This window comes from Vigna umbellata, chromosome 3 (assembly GCF_029865625.1).
Source record: "Vigna umbellata cultivar VRB3 chromosome 3, Vumbellata_1.0, whole genome shotgun sequence".
Lineage (NCBI taxonomy): Eukaryota > Viridiplantae > Streptophyta > Magnoliopsida > Fabales > Fabaceae > Vigna > Vigna umbellata.
Genome location: NC_142167.1, coordinates 14,138,070 through 14,159,778, shown reverse-complemented (window position 1 = coordinate 14,159,778; position 21,709 = coordinate 14,138,070). Strand labels below are relative to the sequence as shown.

General features: G+C 32.3%; 3 protein-coding genes across 6 annotated transcripts; 2 read left to right on the top strand and 1 right to left on the bottom strand.

The window, feature by feature from the left end:
• Positions 1 to 1,935: 1,935 nt before the first annotated feature.
• On the top strand, positions 1,936 to 5,786 carry VAMP714 (vesicle-associated membrane protein 714). The gene is made up of 4 exons (XM_047297414.2): positions 1,936 to 2,259; positions 4,226 to 4,416; positions 5,100 to 5,263; positions 5,405 to 5,786. The coding sequence occupies exons 1-4, from the start codon at positions 2,043 to 2,045 to the stop codon at positions 5,493 to 5,495; spliced, it is 663 nt and encodes a 220-aa protein (XP_047153370.1). The 5' UTR covers positions 1,936 to 2,042; the 3' UTR covers positions 5,496 to 5,786.
• Positions 5,787 to 10,760: 4,974 nt separating this feature from the next.
• Positions 10,761 to 12,925, bottom strand: LOC124824894 (uncharacterized). Its single transcript, XM_047297402.2, has 2 exons — positions 12,809 to 12,925; positions 10,761 to 11,102 (listed from the first exon to the last, which is right to left on the bottom strand). Exons 1-2 carry the CDS (start codon positions 12,912 to 12,914, stop codon positions 10,813 to 10,815), a joined length of 396 nt encoding a protein of 131 aa, XP_047153358.1. The 5' UTR covers positions 12,915 to 12,925; the 3' UTR covers positions 10,761 to 10,812.
• Positions 12,926 to 14,815: 1,890 nt separating this feature from the next.
• On the top strand, positions 14,816 to 20,078 carry LOC124824902 (Pentatricopeptide repeat (PPR) superfamily protein). Of its 4 annotated transcripts, XM_047297411.2 has the most exons (4): positions 14,816 to 14,964; positions 15,217 to 15,503; positions 15,732 to 18,305; positions 19,766 to 20,078. In XM_047297411.2, the coding sequence occupies exon 3, from the start codon at positions 15,770 to 15,772 to the stop codon at positions 17,861 to 17,863; it is 2,094 nt and encodes a 697-aa protein (XP_047153367.1). In that variant the 5' UTR covers positions 14,816 to 14,964; positions 15,217 to 15,503; positions 15,732 to 15,769; the 3' UTR covers positions 17,864 to 18,305; positions 19,766 to 20,078. The 4 variants fall into 4 exon arrangements, 3 of the variants coding, with proteins under 3 accessions (XP_047153367.1, XP_087964300.1, XP_087964301.1); XR_015784603.1 differs by lacking the exon at positions 14,816 to 14,964 and having other exon boundaries at positions 15,138 to 15,503; positions 18,126 to 18,305; XM_088108174.1 differs by lacking the exon at positions 14,816 to 14,964 and having other exon boundaries at positions 15,138 to 15,503.
• The last annotated feature ends 1,631 nt before the right edge of the window (positions 20,079 to 21,709 follow it).

Genomic DNA, 21,709 nt, shown 5'->3' with positions numbered 1-21,709 from the left:
ATGGTGCATGTTATATATATATATATATATATATATATATATATATATATATATATATATATATATATATATATATATATATATATATATGGTGTTTGCTAACGTGCGTATGCCTGTTTTTAAGTTAGTACATTTTAGTAATGTGTACTGGGTTTTAGTAAACAAAAATACCCTTATATATCATGGATTCTAACTTAAGGTTAAGGGTATTTTAATAATTTTCATTCTCAAAACTAAAAAAAAAGAAATCCCCAAATCCTTACTCACCTCCCTCGTTCCTCTCAACCCTTTTCTCTTTCATCTTTTTCACTCCAACATTTTCTCTGTCATCCCTATTGTAGCCTCAATTGAAAAAATCATAAACACTTGCCGTTAAACAATTTGCCTTTGTAAAAAGTTGAGTCCTTGACATATTCACCTTCAGGCAAAGGTTCATTGAAGATCTCTTTAATTTCACCATCTTCACTAACATTTCTAATTTCATCATCTGCATATGTTGAATCATCATCTCTAAAAAAATCCTCCAAGCCAATTACCAATTCCTTCGGATGTCATTATGCTTGTGAAAATTAGATAAAATTATATACGACAAAAATTATAAAATGAAAACTCATTATAAAATCATTTTTTGTAAGAAATTGTTTAACGAGTGTTTCTAATTTTTTTCCAAGCCAATTACCAATTCATTTTATGTCATAATGCTTGTGAAAATTAGATAAGACAAAAATTATAAAATGAAAACTCATTATAAAATCATTTTTTGTAAGAAATTGTTTAACAACGAGTATTTTTTTATTTTTTCCCAGTCAATTACCAATTCATTTATGCTTGTGAAAATTGGATAAAATTAGATAATACAAAAATTATAAAATAAAAACTCATTATAAAATCATTTTTTGTAAGATTGTTTAATAGTCAATGTTTCTGATTTTTTCAGTTGGGCTACCATAGGATGATAGATAAAATGTTGGAGTGAGAGAGATGAAAGATAAAGGGTTGTGAGGAATGAAGGAGGTGAGTAATGGTTTGGTGAGTTTTTTTTCTTTTGTTTAGTTTTAAGAATGAAAATTATTAAAATACCTTTAACCTTAGAAATTTAGAATACATGATCTAAGGGTATTTTTGTCTACTAAAATCCAATACACACTGCTAAAATATAACAACTGAAAAACAGACGTACGTACGTTAGCAAACCCATATATATATATATATATATATATATATATATATATATATATATATATATATATATATATATATATATATATATATATATATATATATATATATCCTATAAAGAAAAATTATATAATAAAAAAATTACGAATTTGATGTTCATGGAATAACAATTTTTTCACTTTATTAGTGAAAAATGTTGTAATAAATTGTGTAGCATATAATTAAGAAAATTATGAAATAACAACTTCTTCACACATAATACTTACATTTTGAGAATAAAATATGTTGATAAAGAAAAAAGAGTAATAAAAAGTCACAATTATATTTTTATCAAACAAATTATTATTTATTTAATGTTAAAGTGATAAATTGGAAAAAAATATGTAAATTAGAAGAGAAAGAAGTTAAATAAATGTTATAGATAATAAATTATAAATTTAGGATTTAAAGGGTTAATCAATCACGGAAGGTATCGTGCTCACCAAAACAGAAAATATATCCTTTATTTATTTTATTTTCATTTTAATATTATGTTAGATTACATAGATAATATAATAACAATAATAATAATTAGAAAACACCTTACATTTATTTTTTTATTCTTTTTTTATATAATATAAAATTTTATTTTTTTAATTATTATTTTACTTCTAAAATTAGATTGTGAATATTTAGTTGGTGTAAAAAAACATTTTCCAAAGTTAAGTAACAGTAATAGGTACGAATTTCAATTATGAAGTTGTAAATGATCTGTTTTTGTTAACAACAATGTTGCCGTGCTAACTAATTCGAAGATCTAGCTAGAGAGAAAGGGAGGAGCGGCAGAGAACGATCTCCCTGTTCTTCTGGATAGCTCTTCGCCGATGGCGATATTCTACGCCTTGGTGGCCAGAGGCACGGTAGTGCTGGCGGAGTTCAGCGCCGTCACCGGCAACACCGGCGCTGTCGCTCGCCGCATCCTGGAGAAGCTTCCAGCGGAGTCCGACTCCAGGCTCTGCTTCTCTCAGGATCGCTACATCTTTCACATACTCCGATCCGACGGCATCACCTACGTCTGTATGGCCAACGACACCTTCGGAAGTGAGTTCTTCTTCTTAATCGTAGTCTTAATTTCATCGTTGTACGATCCGATTCACTTTCTTTTAGAACGTAGGATTTACCTAAGAGACGTGGCGTGTGTTAGATGCTAGTTTGAACTCTGTGTGAGTGAGATGCGTTGTTTTTCTTGGACGAAAATTTCCCCATGACCTATTTTTTAAAGCCAAAGAAAGCAGGATCGGAATTGAGAACGTGTGTAAGAGAGAAGGAAGAAGTTAAAAACCCTAGGGTTTGACCGGAGAGGAAATAGGTAGGGTTGGCCTTGATATCTTTAATTGTATTGTAGGCAATTGTTCTTTAGAACATAAAGTGTTTGGATTTCATTGCTTTTTTGTATAGAAGTATTGTAAAATTATTAAAAATCACCAGCGTTGGTCTAGTAATTTGAACAACGTTGTAATTGAAGTCTGCAAGCTTGTTTCTTTGTTGGTTCTTCATTGACTTGGAAATTCAACTGTTTTGCTTATTGTTTGTGTTGAGAGTTGTCTGTAGCTTCTACTGAGTTTTGAGGACTGACATACTCTTAGTATGAGTTCCCCTGTTGTTCAAGATTTCCTTATTTGACATGTCTGTGAGGTGTCGGTTGACAACTAACAATACAACACTTTTAATGCCTCTGAAAGACGTTTTGTAACTATAGAATTTAGGAATCATGTGAATTTTTTAATGTGATTCAAAACAGACCATTTAATCCCTACTTTGAATAAACGTCATGATGTCAAATATCTTACCACCTAGACATGATTTAGACTGTTTTTTATGGCCAAGGAACTGAAGAAAGAAATTGAAGAAAATGAGCGAGATTGCATTACTTTAGCTTGTTAAATTAGGGGAAGTCCTGTTGCGGATAATCATATACACAAGTAGATAACTCCAAAGGAGTGCAGATTCAACCTTAGCCCAAGTGCTATCTCACGTACTAGTCTTTTACTGCAGCAAATGAACTTTTTTCAAAAACCAAGGGCTACCCTTTGTGTTAAGTTTCGTAGTTTATATCTTTTTAGCTTCCTCCTGCTTGACAGTTCCTAATTTGTATGTACGAATGCGCTCTTAGATCACTAAGAAAATTTAGACTTTAATAATAGTGCTTCTATGGCAATCCTGGCAGGGTCTGTTTTTCGAGTGTTAATAATAGGATATCATCCTCAATGCTTTATTACGTTTTAGAGTACTCCATGTTTTATTTATCTTGAAATTAACCATTAGTCTTTCTGCATGAAAAACCTTCCTGCCAATGCCTAAATGGATAGATTTAATGCTATCTCATAGAGGAAGAAGGGAGGGGTGGGGTTAAATTATGACCCTTTTAACTACGTATAACATTCTTCTCTAATACTATATTGACTTTTGAGTTAGAAGACGTTATCAACAATTCTCCTCTCTTTACCAACTGAGTCCAAATTGTCAGCTTTGTTCTGAACAAGGAAATGATCAATGATTTCTAAATCTATTGGCAAGAAGTAATGATATGCTTATAATTGATAGAAAAACATATAGATAATCGTTTTAAAGGCATGTTTGATAATTGGTATAGGCTACTTTTGGGGAAATAGTCACATTCTTTTGAAAGCTCTGTCATGAAGCTGACAAAAATAAGTGATTATTCCTCCAAAGGAACTGAACCAACCACACACTTTAACCTTTTAAGCTGACAAAAATTGATAAATTTTCGCCTCTATTTGAGGCTCCAAATATCTAAAAACGTTTGTGAGAGAAAATAGATTTTGGTACTGTTTTTCAAAAATTCACTACAGACATAGTTCTTCAATCTAATCATTACTAGTCAACGTTGTCAATTCCTTTTTATTGTCAACACTGACTTAGGGATTAATATATAATCTGTGTCAACAATAACTATCACTTAATATTAACCAAACTGTATACTACTACTGTTACATCTTTGTTTTCAAGTGCTTACTTTGATATGACTCATTTTCTCTGTATCCAGGGAGAGTTCCTTTCTCATACTTGGAAGATATCCAAATGAGGTTTATGAAGAACTACAGTAGAGTTGCGAATTATGCACCAGCTTATGCTATGAATGATGAGTTTTCAAGGGTTTTGCATCAGCAAATGGAATTCTTTTCCAGTAATCAAAGTGCCGATACCCTCAATCGTGTGAGGGGTGAAGTTGGTGAGGCAAGTACATTACAAAAAAAAAAAACTTTATCCCTCCCTATTTTTGTCTTTCTCCTTTAGGCTCTCCCTTTTATTTATATAGCAGTGTAAAAAGGGAGAAATAAAGTTTTAGAATGTGATAGGGGAAGGTGTAATCTGTTTTATATGCATCTTTGTTTTTTGTTGATAATTTTTCCTTTTTCATTGCTATGGAATGTAAGTGACAGATAGTTTTATCCAACATATGATCTGGTTATGTATCAAATTAACAATAACTACTGATGTGGTTTGTCGTAGGGACCAAAGAAAAACTCAAATGTCATATATTTGTTTGTGCTCCAGCTTTTTTATTCAACAAAAAATAAACTCCATGATGAGCTATTACATTTGGGATTTATCTTTATAGAAAGTTGGTTAGCCAAGCAGAGGTGGTATACCTCTTGACTTGGAATGCTCCGGTGCCTTTATAAGGTGCTTAAGGAGTGATAGGAAAAATTGCTTATTGGAAAAGTTGTCTACCTTTTTCCTAGAAATTGTAGTGTACTAATTGATTTACAAGTATGTTTATGAAGAGCATTTGGATTTAGAATGTATATATGCTGTACTTTTATTTATTCTATTGATGTTTCACATTATGTGTCTTGTCTGTTTAAGCCCCTTAGTTTCTCATAGTTGGTAATTAGAACTTTCATTCTATATTACAGATACGCACTATCATGGTGGACAACATTGAAAAAATATTGGAGAGAGGTGACCGGATCGAGCTTCTTGTTGATAAGACAGCAACAATGCAAGACAGTGCATTTCACTTTAGGAAACAGTCAAAGCGCCTTCGAAGAGCTCTTTGGATGAAAAATTTTAAACTACTGTGAGTAAAATTTCTTTCATACGTTACACACAATAAAGTACAGTTTGGAAAGTATACATTTTATATCTGGGATACCAAAAATTATTTGGATTTAAAGTCACGGGGCTGACTTTCTTGACTGTATTTTTTGGTCTTTGACAGGGCCTTATTGACATGCTTGATTGTTGTTGTTCTGTATTTAATAATCGCTGCTTGTTGTGGAGGCATCTCTCTACCGTCCTGCAGATCCTAATTGTCACCCTGTCAGTTTATTTATTTTGAGCTCTGCAAGCGTCATAATCGTTCCTGTCAATATGTACATTGGAGGACATTTTAGTATTCCAGAGTCTACGAGCTGAGAGGATAAATTTGATAAAGGACTCAAACGGTTACATGTATTTTCCTTTCTATGTCGTTCCTGGTTCTGTATTATAGAACTTCATGCTGCGGCCTGATAAGGTTATCAATGATTATGGATCATCCTTCTGTAAATGTGAATTTTTAATATATTTCATAATCTAAGTTCAATTTTTTACGCATTAAATTTGAGTTGAGAATGATTATTTCCCCCCATTTAGTTGTGGAAGGTTATAGATTTTCACTGCAATGATCTGATTTATTATGATAAGATAATCCATTGCCAAAATGATACACGTGTGTGTAAACTTATTGGTGACGAATCTTGATAAAAGAAATTAAAGCTACTGGAAAGAAGTAAAAGTATCGTTTGGAGAAGCAGTCTTCTAGCTTCAGAATAGGCAACAAACTAAAGCATCTGTTGTGATAATTGCTCGGTAAGGTACTGGGATTTGTTTGGCCATATCAAGAATGCCTGTCAAATCCATTATGTAGAATGCACTACATTTGGGCTCGGCTACTGGCAGGACGAAACTACAACAGAGACTATTGATGGTGTGGCAAATCAAGCATCAGGAAATTCTCTGCGATGATTTGGATGAGTCGAAAAAGATGTGCAATTTTTGGTGAGAAGTTTTTGTTAGGACTTTACCTTTTTAAGTACTATAAACCAATATGGCTATCAGAAGTTGCTAATGATATTTTGCCGAAAGTAGTTGATCATCCTTTTATTTGGAAAAGACAATTTTCACAGATTGCAGGCACTCCCATTTGGGAATTAAGCCTTCCCTGCCTAGTTTACAATTCTAGTCTTCCTATGTTCATGTATAAATGGCATTCAATTCCAACCAAATATTTCTAATTAAAAGCATTGTTAGACGTCAATATTTATCTTGCATGTAGTTTAAATAGAAAGAAGGATGACTTCATGAAACATGCCACGGACTCTCCCATGTTTGATATTGTTAAAAATCATTACAAAGTGAACAATCATTACACCTATGACCATATGTTCTTTAACTGCTGAAGTTGTCAACAGCAATGGCTCTAGCCTTTAAGAAATTATTTCAGTTGAATGCGAAATAACATCAACCCTGATAGGAATAACATCGCCTGATTCGTAGCCTCTGGCTATAGATCAATGTTTTACATTATAACAATGATACATCATGCATCATTAATTTTAGACATCTATACCTACCTGTTATTATTTCTCTCCACCATTATTTTTACACAATTTTTTTCTACTTCCATTTAGCACTATCTTTTATTATCTCTTTTTTTCTCTCTTTTCCTCTAAAAATCCAAAAGTTATTTTTGTTAGGATCATTTTACTTTTATACAGAGTTAAATACTAGTAGCCGGTGTTAATTAACTTTTTTTTTTCTTTCCGTTTATATTGTGACTGTTTTCTCTTTGATGACAAGATGTGGTGAGAACGAAAATATGACTATGATAGATAATATGATGTGATATAAAGAAAAATGATAAATGTAGTTTATGTACCTAACTGTTACAACTAAAAGTAATAAACGGTAAAAAGCACAGTGTGACTATAATGTTTGTTAATGCATTTCTTCTTTTTTAAGTCCATGTTTGGGTGGTTAAGAAAAAAATTTAACATTATTATCTATTATCTATTTTACTGTTAGTTGTAACACCGCTAACGAAGTGTCACTAGAAAATAACAAAATCCAAAATTTACGTCATTTTTTTTTATTTAAAAGTAACATTGCATAACCAAAACCTCAAAAGTTTAAGCGTCTTACAACATAAAGTTCAAACCTTACAAATATCAAATCCATTATTCAAAAACATAAAATAACTTTAAAACACGATAAATTGTCCGTAGCTATTCCCATATATCTCGTCGTTCTACTCCATCTCTGCCTTATCTGCAACGCCATATACTCCCGTACAGGTACGATCATCGTAGGTGGAACCACAACCACAAAAGGAAAGGGTGAGTAACTAAGAACCTAACATAGTATATAATTTCAATGTTATAACATTATAACATAGACTATCCTAGTCATAACCTTACAATACATCGCATTATTCAACTCGCAACCCAGATAATCACCACCCAGACTATCATAGTCATGACATTACAATACATCACGATATTCAAAACAATGACTCAGATCATTCTCACAAGCTTCTGTTGTTTCCTTGAATTTTGTTGTACCAAACCTGTTTCGCAAAACAGGACGATTTGAGTCGTCTTCCATCGCAACTTCAAACCTATCTCCCTCGACTCCTCAAGGAATTACGAGTAAAAACTCCGGTTAAGCACACCCATCGAGCACTATACTCACACGAGCCGAAGTCATTGGGTGAGACATCCAACCCTCTCTAATTCTCGCACACGAAGATAGGGTGACACTCGAATCTCAGTCTCCGTAGAGAACTCAACACACTATCGTATCGCAATACGAACCCCATCAGTTCGATAAAAATTCTAAGAAAATGACAGAACACTTCCTTTCACAACTTTACCATCACAACCATCACCATCATATATAAAGTCAACAAATTCATTGACCAACAATTAATTAAAATCACAAATAATTAAATAAATTAATTTAATTATTTTTCCTACTAATGCACCCATGTGAAATTACTAATTTCACACTTCCATCAACTAGAACAACATTTCTAGTGCACCCCCACTTTTTAATTAATACCCAACATCAAAGAAAACACATAATTCTAATACACCTCCTTTTTACTCTAAACACACTCCCTTCCCACATGAGACCACCCACTTCTTATCAAACTCTCTTTCTCTCTCTCATTTTACTATTTACGTAACCTTTTACTTATTTCCTCTATTTTTTTTTTCAATTAAAACACAAGTTCCACTCACTTCTGTTTTCTCACAAAACTGTGGACCCCACTTTCCACTTTATTTGACTTTTCAAAACAAAATAATTCTTCCTCTCCCCAAAGTTTACGTAGCAGGTGTGTACGTTGACATAAAGTGAAAAGAAGAAAGAGGGAAAGGAAGGTTAATGTGCTGCAACAACTTAAGGTGTGGAGTGCGGAGAGAGTGATTAGAAAAATAAAATAACATAAGTAGAGAGATGTGGGGCCATGGGCATTAAATGAAAGAGAGAGAAGAGTGAAATGAAAGAAGGGTAGTGTGTGAGGGTGTTTGTACGTAAACGAGGTTGGGAGAGTAAAGAAAGAAGAAAATAAAAAATAAAATGTTATGTGTAATGTGTGGACTGTGAGCTTTAATGTAGAAAGGAGAAAAGGAAAGAAAAGAGTGGAAGAGTTGTGTGCATGCTTCCATTCATTTCTCTCTTCCACGTAACACATGCACACAATACACTCTTCACTTCTTCCTTCATGATCTTCTTCCACCTATGACACCAACTCCATTCATCTTCACTGTTTTCATCAATCCCATGTATCCAACTTCACCAAAATATCACTTTCACTCTTTTCATTTTCATAACTCATTCTTTCCCCTTCCAACAATGGAAAAGAATTCTCAATACCCTCTTACCGACACTCTTGGTTAAAGAGTGTAGATAAGTGCTCCCAACAATATATAATTCTTGTAAGGTAATAAGAACAAAATATACAAAATGATTTTAAAGTGTATCCATGACACTTTTTCATACACAAACAACACCTCAATACATCCAACATGTATACCCATTACAACAACACCACTTTTTCATAAAATATAAACATGTATAATCCATTAAATACGCCATATAGTAGAAAAACGAAAATGAACATGTGAATACTCATTCTTCATGTAACAACACATGAAACTTAAATCCGAAAGAAAAGTGCATGCATCAACATGTTAAATTTAATTCCAACACACAAGAAAGAAAACATGCAACAACATTACCTTCTACCCATCATACACACTATGTCATATGCCAAGGTGGAAATTAAAGAGAGCTAAAGTATTTTCTTTTTGTCTTAGGAGGGCTTGAACTTGTGACCAAGCACACGCCCCACCCCATGCACACTCACAACAACTACTAGACCAAACTCCATTCGTCGATAAAGTAGCGCAAAAAATATATTTAAATACTCTTTCAACTTTTTTCAAAAATTAATATAAAACCAATATTAATTTAAATTTCTTCCCTTCTTAAATGTTTCTCAACATTGTTTCACATCACAATTTATTATTTAATACCACAAAATAAAATACTTAAAGTAAGAAATCATTTTATTTATACGGGTCTTACATTAGCTAGCTCAAATTCTTTTTAACGCCGTTGATTTTTGAGAACGAAAAATTATGGTTTTCTAAAAGTGAAGGGTCAAAAAGTTCCTTAGTTTAAAAGAGAAACTAAAAACAAAATAACTTTATAATTTAGGAACTAAAAATACATCTAACCCAATATTTATAAATAAAATCCTATAGTAGTTGATAATATCTAAAAAAAATATTTGTGAATAATGGATAAAAATAATGTCACATCAACTTATGTCTGCTTTTATAATTGTTTTTTTCCTGTTTTTTTAATTTATATGGTGTTAGTACTGCAGATGTTTTTATAATTGTTTTTTTCTACAGTTATGATAATTTTTCTATATACTTGACAATAATCATATTACATTGTCATTTTATATAATCACTTATAAAAATTAATTCTCTTTATGTTAATTTTGCAATGATCACATGTGTTTACATTTTCATAAAATGACAATATAATATGTTTATGGTAAGATACATAGAAAAATTCCTATAACTATAGAAAAAAAGAGAAGCCAATTAATTACACAAGCAGACATAAGTTGATGTGACATTACTTTTACCATAACTACAAGTCTACTAATTACATGAGTTATAATATATCAATATATTCCTTCTACAAATCTCATTTATGCTCGCTTAGATCATTTTCTTCTTACTGTCTCATTTATGTGCTTCTTCCATTTCTTCTTCTCTTCTAATTATCCAATTCTTCCCTTCTCAATTCTTCATATTTTCTTTATCACACTTTGTTGCCTTTACTGTGCAGTAATAATTTACTTAACGAAGCGTAAGTTTTCGTGTAAAAGTTATTTATATTTTTATTGGACCATTGAATTTTATTTTTCTTCAATAAGATTATTTTTTTGGTTTTCTATTTTAAAATCCTTAAATCGATAAATGCATAATTAATATAAGAGAATTAATTTTTATAATGATCGCATGTGGTTACATAAAATAATGACAATATGATATGGTTATGTTAGGTACACAGAAAAATTCCTATAATTGTAGAAAAAAAGAGAAGACAATTATAAAAGCATACATAAGTTGATATGGCATTACTTTTACTATGGTAATGATTATTGTTTCTGTCACGAGCAGAACCTGCAGCAGCACCATATAAAGGGACTATACTTCCATCTTCTTGGTGTGGCAAATTTCCATGCTCACCATTACTACCACCGTGCGCTCCCATGCTGCTTGCATGACCAGATCCATGTCCTCCACCACCAGATCCATGTCCTCCACCACCAAAACCAAATCTTTTAACTGATGTTACAATATTTGTTGAACTTATTACAAATGGAGTATTTGATAACCCTAATTACAAATATATTTGTTTTTAATGCAAAAAAGTTACTAAAAATATAGATACCGACAAATTATTTGTACATATGATTAAGATTTTGTCTGTTAAATTTTTATAGGTAAATTTTACTAACGGATAGAAAATATATATTAACAATTATTAATAAATTTTAGCCATAAATAAAAAATTATGGTATCTGTACTACTTTTAGTTCTTTCTGTTTTTTGTGTTTCTTCCCTTCACCATTTTTTGTTTTTGTTTTTATTTATATTCAATTAATTTATAATAAATATTGTTAAATTTAACAAAAGAAATTTAATATTATTTTTATTAACCAATTCTAAAAAAAAATCAATTATCATTATTTTTATCAAAAAATATTTAAAAAATAATAATTATTAAAAATTTATAAATGAATTTAAAAAAAAATAACTAATGAATCTATCAATAAATTTAAAAAAAAAATCAATGAATTTAGGACAAATTTTACTACTAAATTATCAAAGTCTAAAAGCGCAAAATTTAAGGCTCATTTCACCAATATAAATATTCATCCATAATAAAACTATAAATTATCATTAAATTTTACTAACAAATTTTATCAAATATTTCTATTAATCCGTTAATAAATTTTATTTGACTGATAGAAATTTGTTCATTTGTGAAATTTTGACGATAATTTAACATATCTTATTGGAGTAATTGTTGAATGATGATGGTTAATATAATTGGATGCATGTTCTATCTTATGTATTAAACCTTCCCTTCACTGTGTCCAACACGAATAATAAGTATTTTTCCATTAAACTTATAATGTGACTATTTAAAAATGTTTTATAAAGTTAAATAAGGGCTTTAATCAAACAAAATTAAATCATAAAAACATTAATGAAGTTAATTAACAACTTAAAGGCACAACCTACTTGAAAATCCCTAAACAATTTTTTTTTATTAAAAGCAAAAAATTGGTTGCTTTGTTTTCAAGTTGAGAATAAAAAAAGAGTAAGAATCATGTTGCGTGCACCAAAATAGAAAATGTCTTTTTATTAATACAAGAATCATCTTACACAAACATTAAGACTTTGTTCACTTCAATGGATTTGAAAAAATGAATTTGGGAAGAGTGATTGAGGGAATTTGATAGGATTTGAAGGTAAATATTTTTGTTGTTTATTTGAGTGGATTTGGAGGCAAGTGAAAGTGAATTTTGAAGTAAATTTTTTTAATCTATGGTATCAATCAAATCTTATAGTAACTCTCACAAACTTTAATTTTAAATCCACTCTTACTTACCTCCAAATTCACTCAAATAAATAACAAAAAGATTTATTTCCAAATCTTCTCAAATCTCTTCAATCACTCTTTTCCAAATCCATTGAAGTGAACAAAGCCTATAATAAATTCCAAACACAGTTACCTTCTAAATAAATGAATCAAATAAGCAATACTTATTTATTTTTCCATAATACAAAAGTTAGAAACCTTAGATGATGTATATGTTAGAAAAATTTCTCACAAAAAAACATATTTGTTTTTCAATATCAACTGGGTTTAAATTTGTCGATAAAAAAAATCAAACATGCCGAAAAAAAAGAGTTAATAATAAGTTGAATTACCAATTAAGTTTAAATAATCACAGGTATAAAAAAAATGAGAAGGAAAATACCAATATTAGGAAAGTTTATTTGGTGTTCTGAATTGACGGGAAGAAGATAATGATGAAGCAGCAGCAGCAGGTACAATAACTTCACATGCTTCCAAACGTGTTCCATGACAAGCAAGCTCTTCTTTCAATTGGTTTTTTACATCAACGTTACATTAACTTCCATTATATAGCATGAGTTTCTTTCATTGTTGATTCTTTTCTTTTAGTTCAAGCAACTTAGTTATATATTTTAAACCGATGAATTTATATAAATATATTGTAAGTATGAGATTGAACACAAGAAAAAATTGACTAATATATAAAAATAAAATTAATTTATTATCTTTAAGATTTTAGATTAAAAATAATCAATCGTTGCTTAATCTCAAATTGATCCTCGAAGAGTATTAAGAAGGTATTTTAAATAATTAAAACAAATGAATTTGAACAACTAGTTTTCCGTATACCTACCTTTGACATAGATATTACCCTTAACGGTTAACAATATTTTTGAATAAAAAATTGAAAAAACAAAATACCTTTTTATAATTTTAATATGTCGACACCAATCTCTAATTAACACCCAAAGAGGGGAATAAAGAGAAACATGGGGATAAGAGGTAATTCACGTGATAGAAATATGTAATAGTGTTCTGCTAAGTGGATTTTTCCTTAGTGGAATATTTAACAGGCTTGGATTTTGGAGTGCAATGTCTTCCAATTTGACAAATCAATTTCGTAATGTTCTTAGCAAAGAGCTTATGGTTAACACGAAGGTAATATATTCTACGAAAACGTATCATAGATTTAGCATTTTGTTTCATTGTTGATAGTTATTTTTTAGGAGTATTCTATGACACCCGTACATTACATTTCATCTTTGTAAACAAGCATGAAAGTGGTACATTACATTACATTAAGTTTTGGTCCGTGGCGTTGATAATATAAAAGTGGTACCCTGATTTTCTGATGGTGATAAGCAGCTCGAAGAAAGTGGTCTAGGGAGTAAAGCTTAAAATGTGAGAAGTATAGGAATTTAAATGAATTGTTAAACTGTGTTGTTTTCTTTTGAATTGTATTTGTGAGTCGTTAGTTTGGTTTTTGGTGAACTTAGAGGGGATGGGGACTGCAGAATGGAGGGCTGCAACGAGCCCTGCTTATTACAAGCGTGGGGATTATGTGCCTGGCGAAGGTGGGTTTTGTTTTGTGTGTTTGGTTGATATGAAATTAAAGGGTAAATTTAATGTGCTTCTCGGTGAAAAGGGTGGGTCCATGTTTTTAATGAGGTGAAGCCTCATGTAATTAATGCAATAGTTAAGAGTCTGTGTTGTTCTTGTAAGTTGAGGAAAATAATGTCTATGTACCTAATGAATTTTGTAATGTATTGGTTTGAAGGGATGGGATTGTATTAATTTGTCTGGACTCTTTGACTAATGCACGATTGCATTCGGTGCTCTGGTCGGTCAATATTTGGTTCAGGTTGTTTAGGAGAGATGGTTGCTTACTTTTGCTGGTTTTCTGAGATTTTCTGTAGGAATAAGTAACTGTTTTCCCTAAAACAATCCTACCAAACACGCACTACTTATATTTTATTTTGACAGAAATAATAAATTTTGTTTTGTAAAGCATTGCATTGTGAAGATCTATTGCATGTACTGTAGTGGAAAATACTATGTTTATGTTGTCAAATTATCAAGTTGTATGATGATGCTGTTTATAGATTGTGCATTACATCCTTATTGCCTATAGATTGATTTAATTTGTCCTGAGTTCTTTGAAAATATAGATAGATGATGACTGTATAGTTATATTATTAAGTTTTCTCATTTTCTTTTTCTTTATTTCAATCTTATTCAAGGCTATTGTTTCTTTTATGTTGATTTTTGTTTTTAAATAAAGGATCTGTTTTCATTGTCAGTTCTCTTCTAAGGATCCGAATGAGCTCATTAGTTTTGGTAATAGATATGTTTCTTGTCCTTGCATTGGAGGTTGAAACTTTTGTTAACTCTCCTTTAGCCCAATCTTTAGGCGTTGTTACTGCTATTTCATTTTTTGATGTCTAAATATGTTTTGATAAACTGTAGTGGGTTTTTTCAGATATGCAGGCATTGAAGCAGCCTGCAAATGGGCATATACAGATGCTCTTGAAGGTGTAGGGCTAGTAGACAAGATAATATGTATGTGAAGTGTAGGTTTCATTGACTTTTACAGTTTATCTCACAATTATCATGCTATGGACATATGTTTTGACGTCAGTTGCAGTCACTTTATGGTCAACGTACTTCGTGTGGCTTAATTTTATTCATTGCTTTTATTATTATTATTATTATTATTTTATTGACATTATTTTGCGTGTTGGGTATATACCATACTGGACGAGTCAATACAGTTGTTCTGATTCATATTTACTTCCATTTTGTCCCTTGTAGAGTGCTCAACATACAGTTCAATGTGGCAAAGGTATTAGAGTTCATATTCCCTATCGTTGATCAGTCTGTAAGTATCATACATGTGTTTTTCATCCTCTGTTCATCTTTATTACTACGAACATCATTGCCATTCAAGTGGTGAAGACTATCCGTCCATGCCTAGTTGAGCTCAGTGAGGATCCTGATGTTGATGTGCGATTTTTCTCTAACCAAGCACTACAGGCAATTGATCATGTCATGATGTCTAGCTAGGCAGGAATGGTTCAACAAGCGTTACAAGAAGAGATGTAATATTTCCAACTATCACAAGTAACACTGCATAGTTATGTTTAGCGCTTTTGCAGTCATAGTTGAATGGGTTATTTATCTGAGTAATTAGTGATTGACAATTAATGTGATTTAGTTTCCATTGTTTGCTAATTTCCATATATTTTTGTGTTTTTCTCTTGGTTGTATTCTTCCTAGATTCTTTTGTTGTTGTCCGTTGTAACTCTGTGAAATTTCAATCTTGAAAGGCAACTTTTTGGAACAAGGCTATCATCATCCCTTATGAATGAAGAAGTTGCACTTCTTCACTAGGCTTGACCTCAAAGCAACCCATTGCCAAGCCATCAAGTTAGGATCCATCACAGACCTTTTCATCGCCAACAACCTCATATCATCATATGCAAAATGCACAGATATAACCTCTGCTCACCAACTGTTCGATGGAATGCCCCACAGAGATACAGTGTCTTGGAACGCCATAATTTCTGCTTATGCAAACTCTGGTCACTTGGGAACCACATGGAAAATCGTCAGTGCAATGAGATGGTCTGCACTTGCATTTGACAGCCATACATTAGGAAGCATTCTCAAGGGTGTTGCCCTAGCTGGCCAGCTCAAACTTGGTCAACAGATGCATTCTGTCATGCTCAAGACGGGGTTAGTAGAAAACATGTTTTCTGGTAGTGCTCTCTTGGATATGTATGCCAAGTGTGGGAGAGTTGACGATGCATACATTGTTTTTAAGAACATGCCAGAGCGCAATTACGTGTCGTGGAATACACTTGTTGCTGGCTATTCACGAGTTGGTGATCGTGACATGGCGTTCTGGGTGCTACATTGTATGGAGCTTGAGGGTGTAGAAATTGATGATGGCACGGTGTCTCCACTTTTGACGTTGCTTGATGATGCTGAGTTTTGTTGGTTGACAATGCAGTTGTATTGTAAAATATTGAAACATGGGCTGGAATCGTTTAATACTGTCTGCAATGCTTCTATCACAGCATTTTCAGAGTGTTGTTCTTTGCAAGATGCTGAGAGAGTATTTGATGGTGCTCTTGCCTGTCGCGATGTGGTTACATGGAATTCCATGCTCGCTGCTTATTTGATGCACGAGAAAGAAGATTTTGCATTTAAAGTTTTCGTTGATATGCAGAATTTTGGGTTTGAGCCAGATGCTTATACTTACACAGGGAGTGTCAGTGCTTGTTCTGCACAAGAGCGTAAAAGCAATGGAAAATGTGTGCATGGGTTGGTGATAAAAAACGGCCTTGAAGATTCTGTTCCTATTTCCAATGCTTTGATTGCCATGTACATCAGATTTAATGATAAGGGAATGGAAGATGCATTAAGAATATTCTTTTCAATGAATGTCAAAGATGGTTGCACTTGGAACTCCATTTTGGCAGGATATGTACAAGGTGGTTTGACTGAAGATGCCTTTAGGTTATTTCTACAAATGAGATATCTGGTCATAGAAATTGACCATTATACCTTTTCGGCTGTCATAAGATCATGCTCGGACCTAGCAACTCTACAGTTAGGTCAACAGGTTCATGTCTTAGCACTTAAAGTAGGACTTGATACCAATAATTATGTTGGGAGTTCGTTTATATTCATGTATTCTAAATGTGGGATAATAGAAGATGCTAAGAAATCTTTTGAAGCAACTTCCAAAGACTATGCGATTGTTTGGAATTCAATCATCTTTGGGTATGCACAACATGGACAAGGAAACCTTGCGCTTGACCTCTTTTACTTAATGAATGAGAGAAAGGTGAAACCTGATCATATAACCTTTGTTGCAGTTCTAACTGCGTGCAGTCATAATGGGCTAGTAGAAGAAGGCTGCAACATTATAGAGTCTATGGAGTCTGATTTTGGAATTCCACGACGTAAGGAGCACTATGCTTGTGCAATTGATCTCTATGGTCGGGCAGGGCAACTTGAGAAGGCAAAAGCTTTGGTTGAAACGATGCCTTTTGAAGCTGATGCAATGGTGTTAAAAACTTTGTTAGGTGCCTGTAGGTTTTGTGGTGATATCAAATTAGCTAGTGAAGTAGCAAAAAATTTGCTAGAGCTGGAGCCTGAGGACCACTGCACTTATGTTATACTCTCTGAAATGTATGGACGATTCAAGATGTGGAATGAGAAGGCTAGTATAACAAGGATGATGCGAGAAAGGGGAGTGAAAAAAGTTCCAGGTTGGAGTTGGATAGAAGTGAAGAATAAAGTACATGCTTTCAATGCTGAAGATCATTCTCATCCCCAATGTGTGGAGATATACACACAACTACAACAACTAAATCAAGGAATTAAGTTGTTCAATAGTTTTGTCAATCAAATGTTGATAGAACAATGTTTGCAATATGATGGGAGATAGTAAAGGTTTTCTCTACCTGCATCCATTATTTACTATGAACATGATATATGTATTCGTATTAGCTGATTTAATGTCTCAAATTATAGTCAATAAATTATGTCATAAAATGATTTTTTCTTTGCACCATTCTACAAATATAAAAAAAAAAAACATATATATGAATGTTATTAAATGTAAGACCCGGGAAATTAATATAACTTTTATATATAAGTCGTTATTGAAATTTATTTTCACTAATATTATGTGGTTAATATGGTAATAGCTTGTTGTGATGGGCTAAAAGTCATGTGTACAAAATCCTGTGTGGTGAACGAAGGAGTAAGGGAGTGTAATACACCGAGAGAACCATTGTTTGGTGAGGGAGGAAATGAACAAAGGAGTAAGGGAGCAAAAGAGGTGAAGATCCGAATCAAGAGTGTTATAAAGAGGAAAAGAAAACCAGGTATGGGGAGCCAACCCTCTTTGCATTAGTTTTGTTATTCAAATGTGTGTTTTGTAACTGGTTTATGATTCTCTTTTAGTGTTATTGGACTGTAGTAAGGGCGAGAAAAGCTATGATAATGTGTTCACTGATGGGTGTGACGAATTGAACGTGCCTTATTGTTTTGACCATGTTTTAATTCGAGTAATGCAAGGGAGGAGGAAGGGGTATTTGATATAAGAAGGGGTGTTATGCTGTCATGTTTAAATGATTGTTTCAATTGGGTATTTTATTTTAATGTAACGAGTAGTATAGAACGGCAGTTTTAGGGGCTGAATTGTATCGTAAATGTGGAAAATGGATGGATGGGTGAGTCCTGGCTATAATATTTGAATGAGTAGTGTTTAACTGATAATAAGTAACCTTTGAAATTGATTATTCTGGCTGTGTGGTTTGGATATAAAAGTAGATGTTTTATGTGCTTTGATTCATTAGTTACTAGAGTGGGACTGTGCATTTTGGGTAATGGCATAAGTTCATGTCAAGTCAAGTGTTATCTTGATATGGTCAATTACTTATCAAATGAATTAACCAAAGATTAAACGGACTAACAAGATGATATTGGTAAGGAGAAGTAAACAAATAGACTGTCGTGTTGTATATGCAGGTTGTGTATGTGTAGGCTTGATTTGTTAACCGTGAATGTGTGAAGTAATGAATTAAACAAATAGGCTTGATGTGTTGTTGCTCCTAATGAATGAGTTGTCACTGAATTGGATGTTCTATATGAATTGCAAACCTTCTTTGTCTAAAGTCATTTGATTTGTAAGTACTGCCTAGTTAATGTTCTGACCATGTGAGAATAGTATGTAGTCTGTGATCTCTAATTTGTATCTACAATAAGCTTGATGCTGACTTGATGACGAGGTAAGCTAAAATGTTTAAAGGTTGGATGGTTGTTATTGTGTGATTCTAATGCTTCATGATATTGGTGACATATCCTGTCATAATGCATATAAGCATGAGTGTTGACTGAAATTGATGTGAGTCAAAGGTAATCTGTAATATTAGGACTAGATTTTTTGGTGCTTTCTATGTAAGTGATTTATGGTTGAATGATACAAAGCTCTGTACTACCTGCTATATAAATAAAGATAATTAGCTGTTCATAAACATATTAGCTGTACGAGAGACATAACATGGTTGCTGGCTGCTTGAAAAATTAGAACTTAACTTCCTGGTCTAATGAAAAAAAAGAAGATAAATTGATTAAGAGGTTAAAACTGCTTCAGATGGTTACCTATTTTAATTCACTAAGTCTGTTGATATATCTCTTGTAAAGAATCTTAATTGTTCAAATTAAGATTCTGTTGATTTCCAAATTGTCAGTAGTTTGCATTTTGCACATCATATACACACTAATTATAGAAGAACCTTATGTTGATTCTGTTCCAACTATTAATGGTATATTATTCTTGCAGGTTCAACCATGAAGGGATCCAATTTGTTTGATTTCTTCTAGCATACAGTGGTGTTATTGGGTGTAAAAGTCAATCTGCTGATTCCGAACCAAGTTTCAACAATGATTCTTGTGTTGTGTTGTGACTGTGTAATAATTATTGTGTTGTGACTGTAATAATTGGACAAACAAGAATAATAAGTGGAATTAGTTAGTGCAGTAACGTTTTTGGATTAGAAGAGAAATTATTATCCAAGCTTTGCACAGACAACACTTTTGATTGTGTTAGAATATTTATTATGATTATATTATGTCTAGGGTTATCCTATTTATCATGATTATATTGTGTTTAGGATTATCCTATTTATCATGATTATATTGTGTCTAGATTACCCTATTTATTATGATTATATTGTGTCTAAGATTACCTTAATTATCATGTACTCTTTATCAATTTATTTTTATAAATAGAAGATTATGAGAGGATCAATAAGCTCTCAAGAATTATTTTATATTTTCAATCTCAAGTTGATATCAGATTGTCTTGAGTCTCTTTCTATTTTGTCTTTATTGGCATAGGTGACCAGCACCGTCACCGCGGCTTTAAAATGTGTAATTGGTTGATAAGTGGTTAGCATAACCATTCGTATGAGAATGTTAGTCAACTACAAAATGAGAATAAGACTTGGCCTCAGCGTGAACCGTATTGGTCATGTCATGATTTATTATAATCCAGTACTGAAAATTTATTGGTTGTTTAAATGGTTAAGTCGGTGGCTTTTGTTGGAAATTAACTCAGGGTAGAGTGTCTAGTGCAGGGTTATTTTGGTTAAACAGATTACTTGCATGTTAGGGGCTGATCCTGTTGCACTTAGGAATGTACTGGAGAGATGTTTAGGTAAAAAATTGTTGTTAATAATCTGGATTATTTAATTTGATTAGATTAGGTAAATTAGAAATTCAATCATCTAATTTGATTTGGTTAGCAAAAATAGAAATTCAATAATCTTTTATCTATTTTTGTAACATAAAAATCTCTGTTTTTTTTGTACATAAAATTTGGTAAAAAAAAGTTTATGGATTAGTCTTGACTCATAGGTTTTTGGAATATTTAGTTTTGTAGTTTCTTTAATAAAGGATTTTTTTTATCTTATGAGCTCTTTTAATCCCATTCGATCAAATTCTATGCTAGAGATCTAATAACAGGACATTCTCACCTTCACATGCTCTAAAAGAAAGAAAACTTCAGTAGTAAAATTAGCTTATTCTCAAATCGCTTGAAACAGTGACTGACGGCAAAACAGAGACAAATAACGAACGGATGCTCAAATGCCAACCAGCCTCTTATCCATTCTCCTCTTATCCATTCTCCATTATTATATTATTCCATCAATTCTTATTCGATCACGACATCCAAATAGAAAAACTTATATTGGGTTTAGGAATAATCAGATTCGAACTGATAACTTCCATCACGTCAAAGTGACACTCTACCTTTGAGTTATATCCCTTCCCTTGCCTCCATCGAGAAATAGAACTGACTAATCCTAAGACAAAGGGTCAAGAAACTCAACGCCACTATTCTTAAACAACTTCTTGGAGTTAGGCTTTCTTTTCACACTATTACGCTGGGAAAAATTGTATTCAATTGTCACCTGCTCCTATCAGAAATAGGATTGACCACGGATTCGAGAAATAACACATGATTTCATAAAACCATATGATTTTCCCGATCTAAATAAAGCAGGTTTTCCATGAAGAAGATTTGTCTAAGCATGTTCTATTCGATACGGGTAGGAGAAGAACCGGACTCGATTTTCTTAAAAAATAGAGAAATCAGAACCAAGTCAAGATGATACGGATCAACCCCTCCTCTTACGTTCTTGCGCCAAAGATCTTATCATTTCCGAAGTAACTGGAGTTCTATGTGTTTCCATGCCCCTTCGAGACTCCGCAAAAATGGACA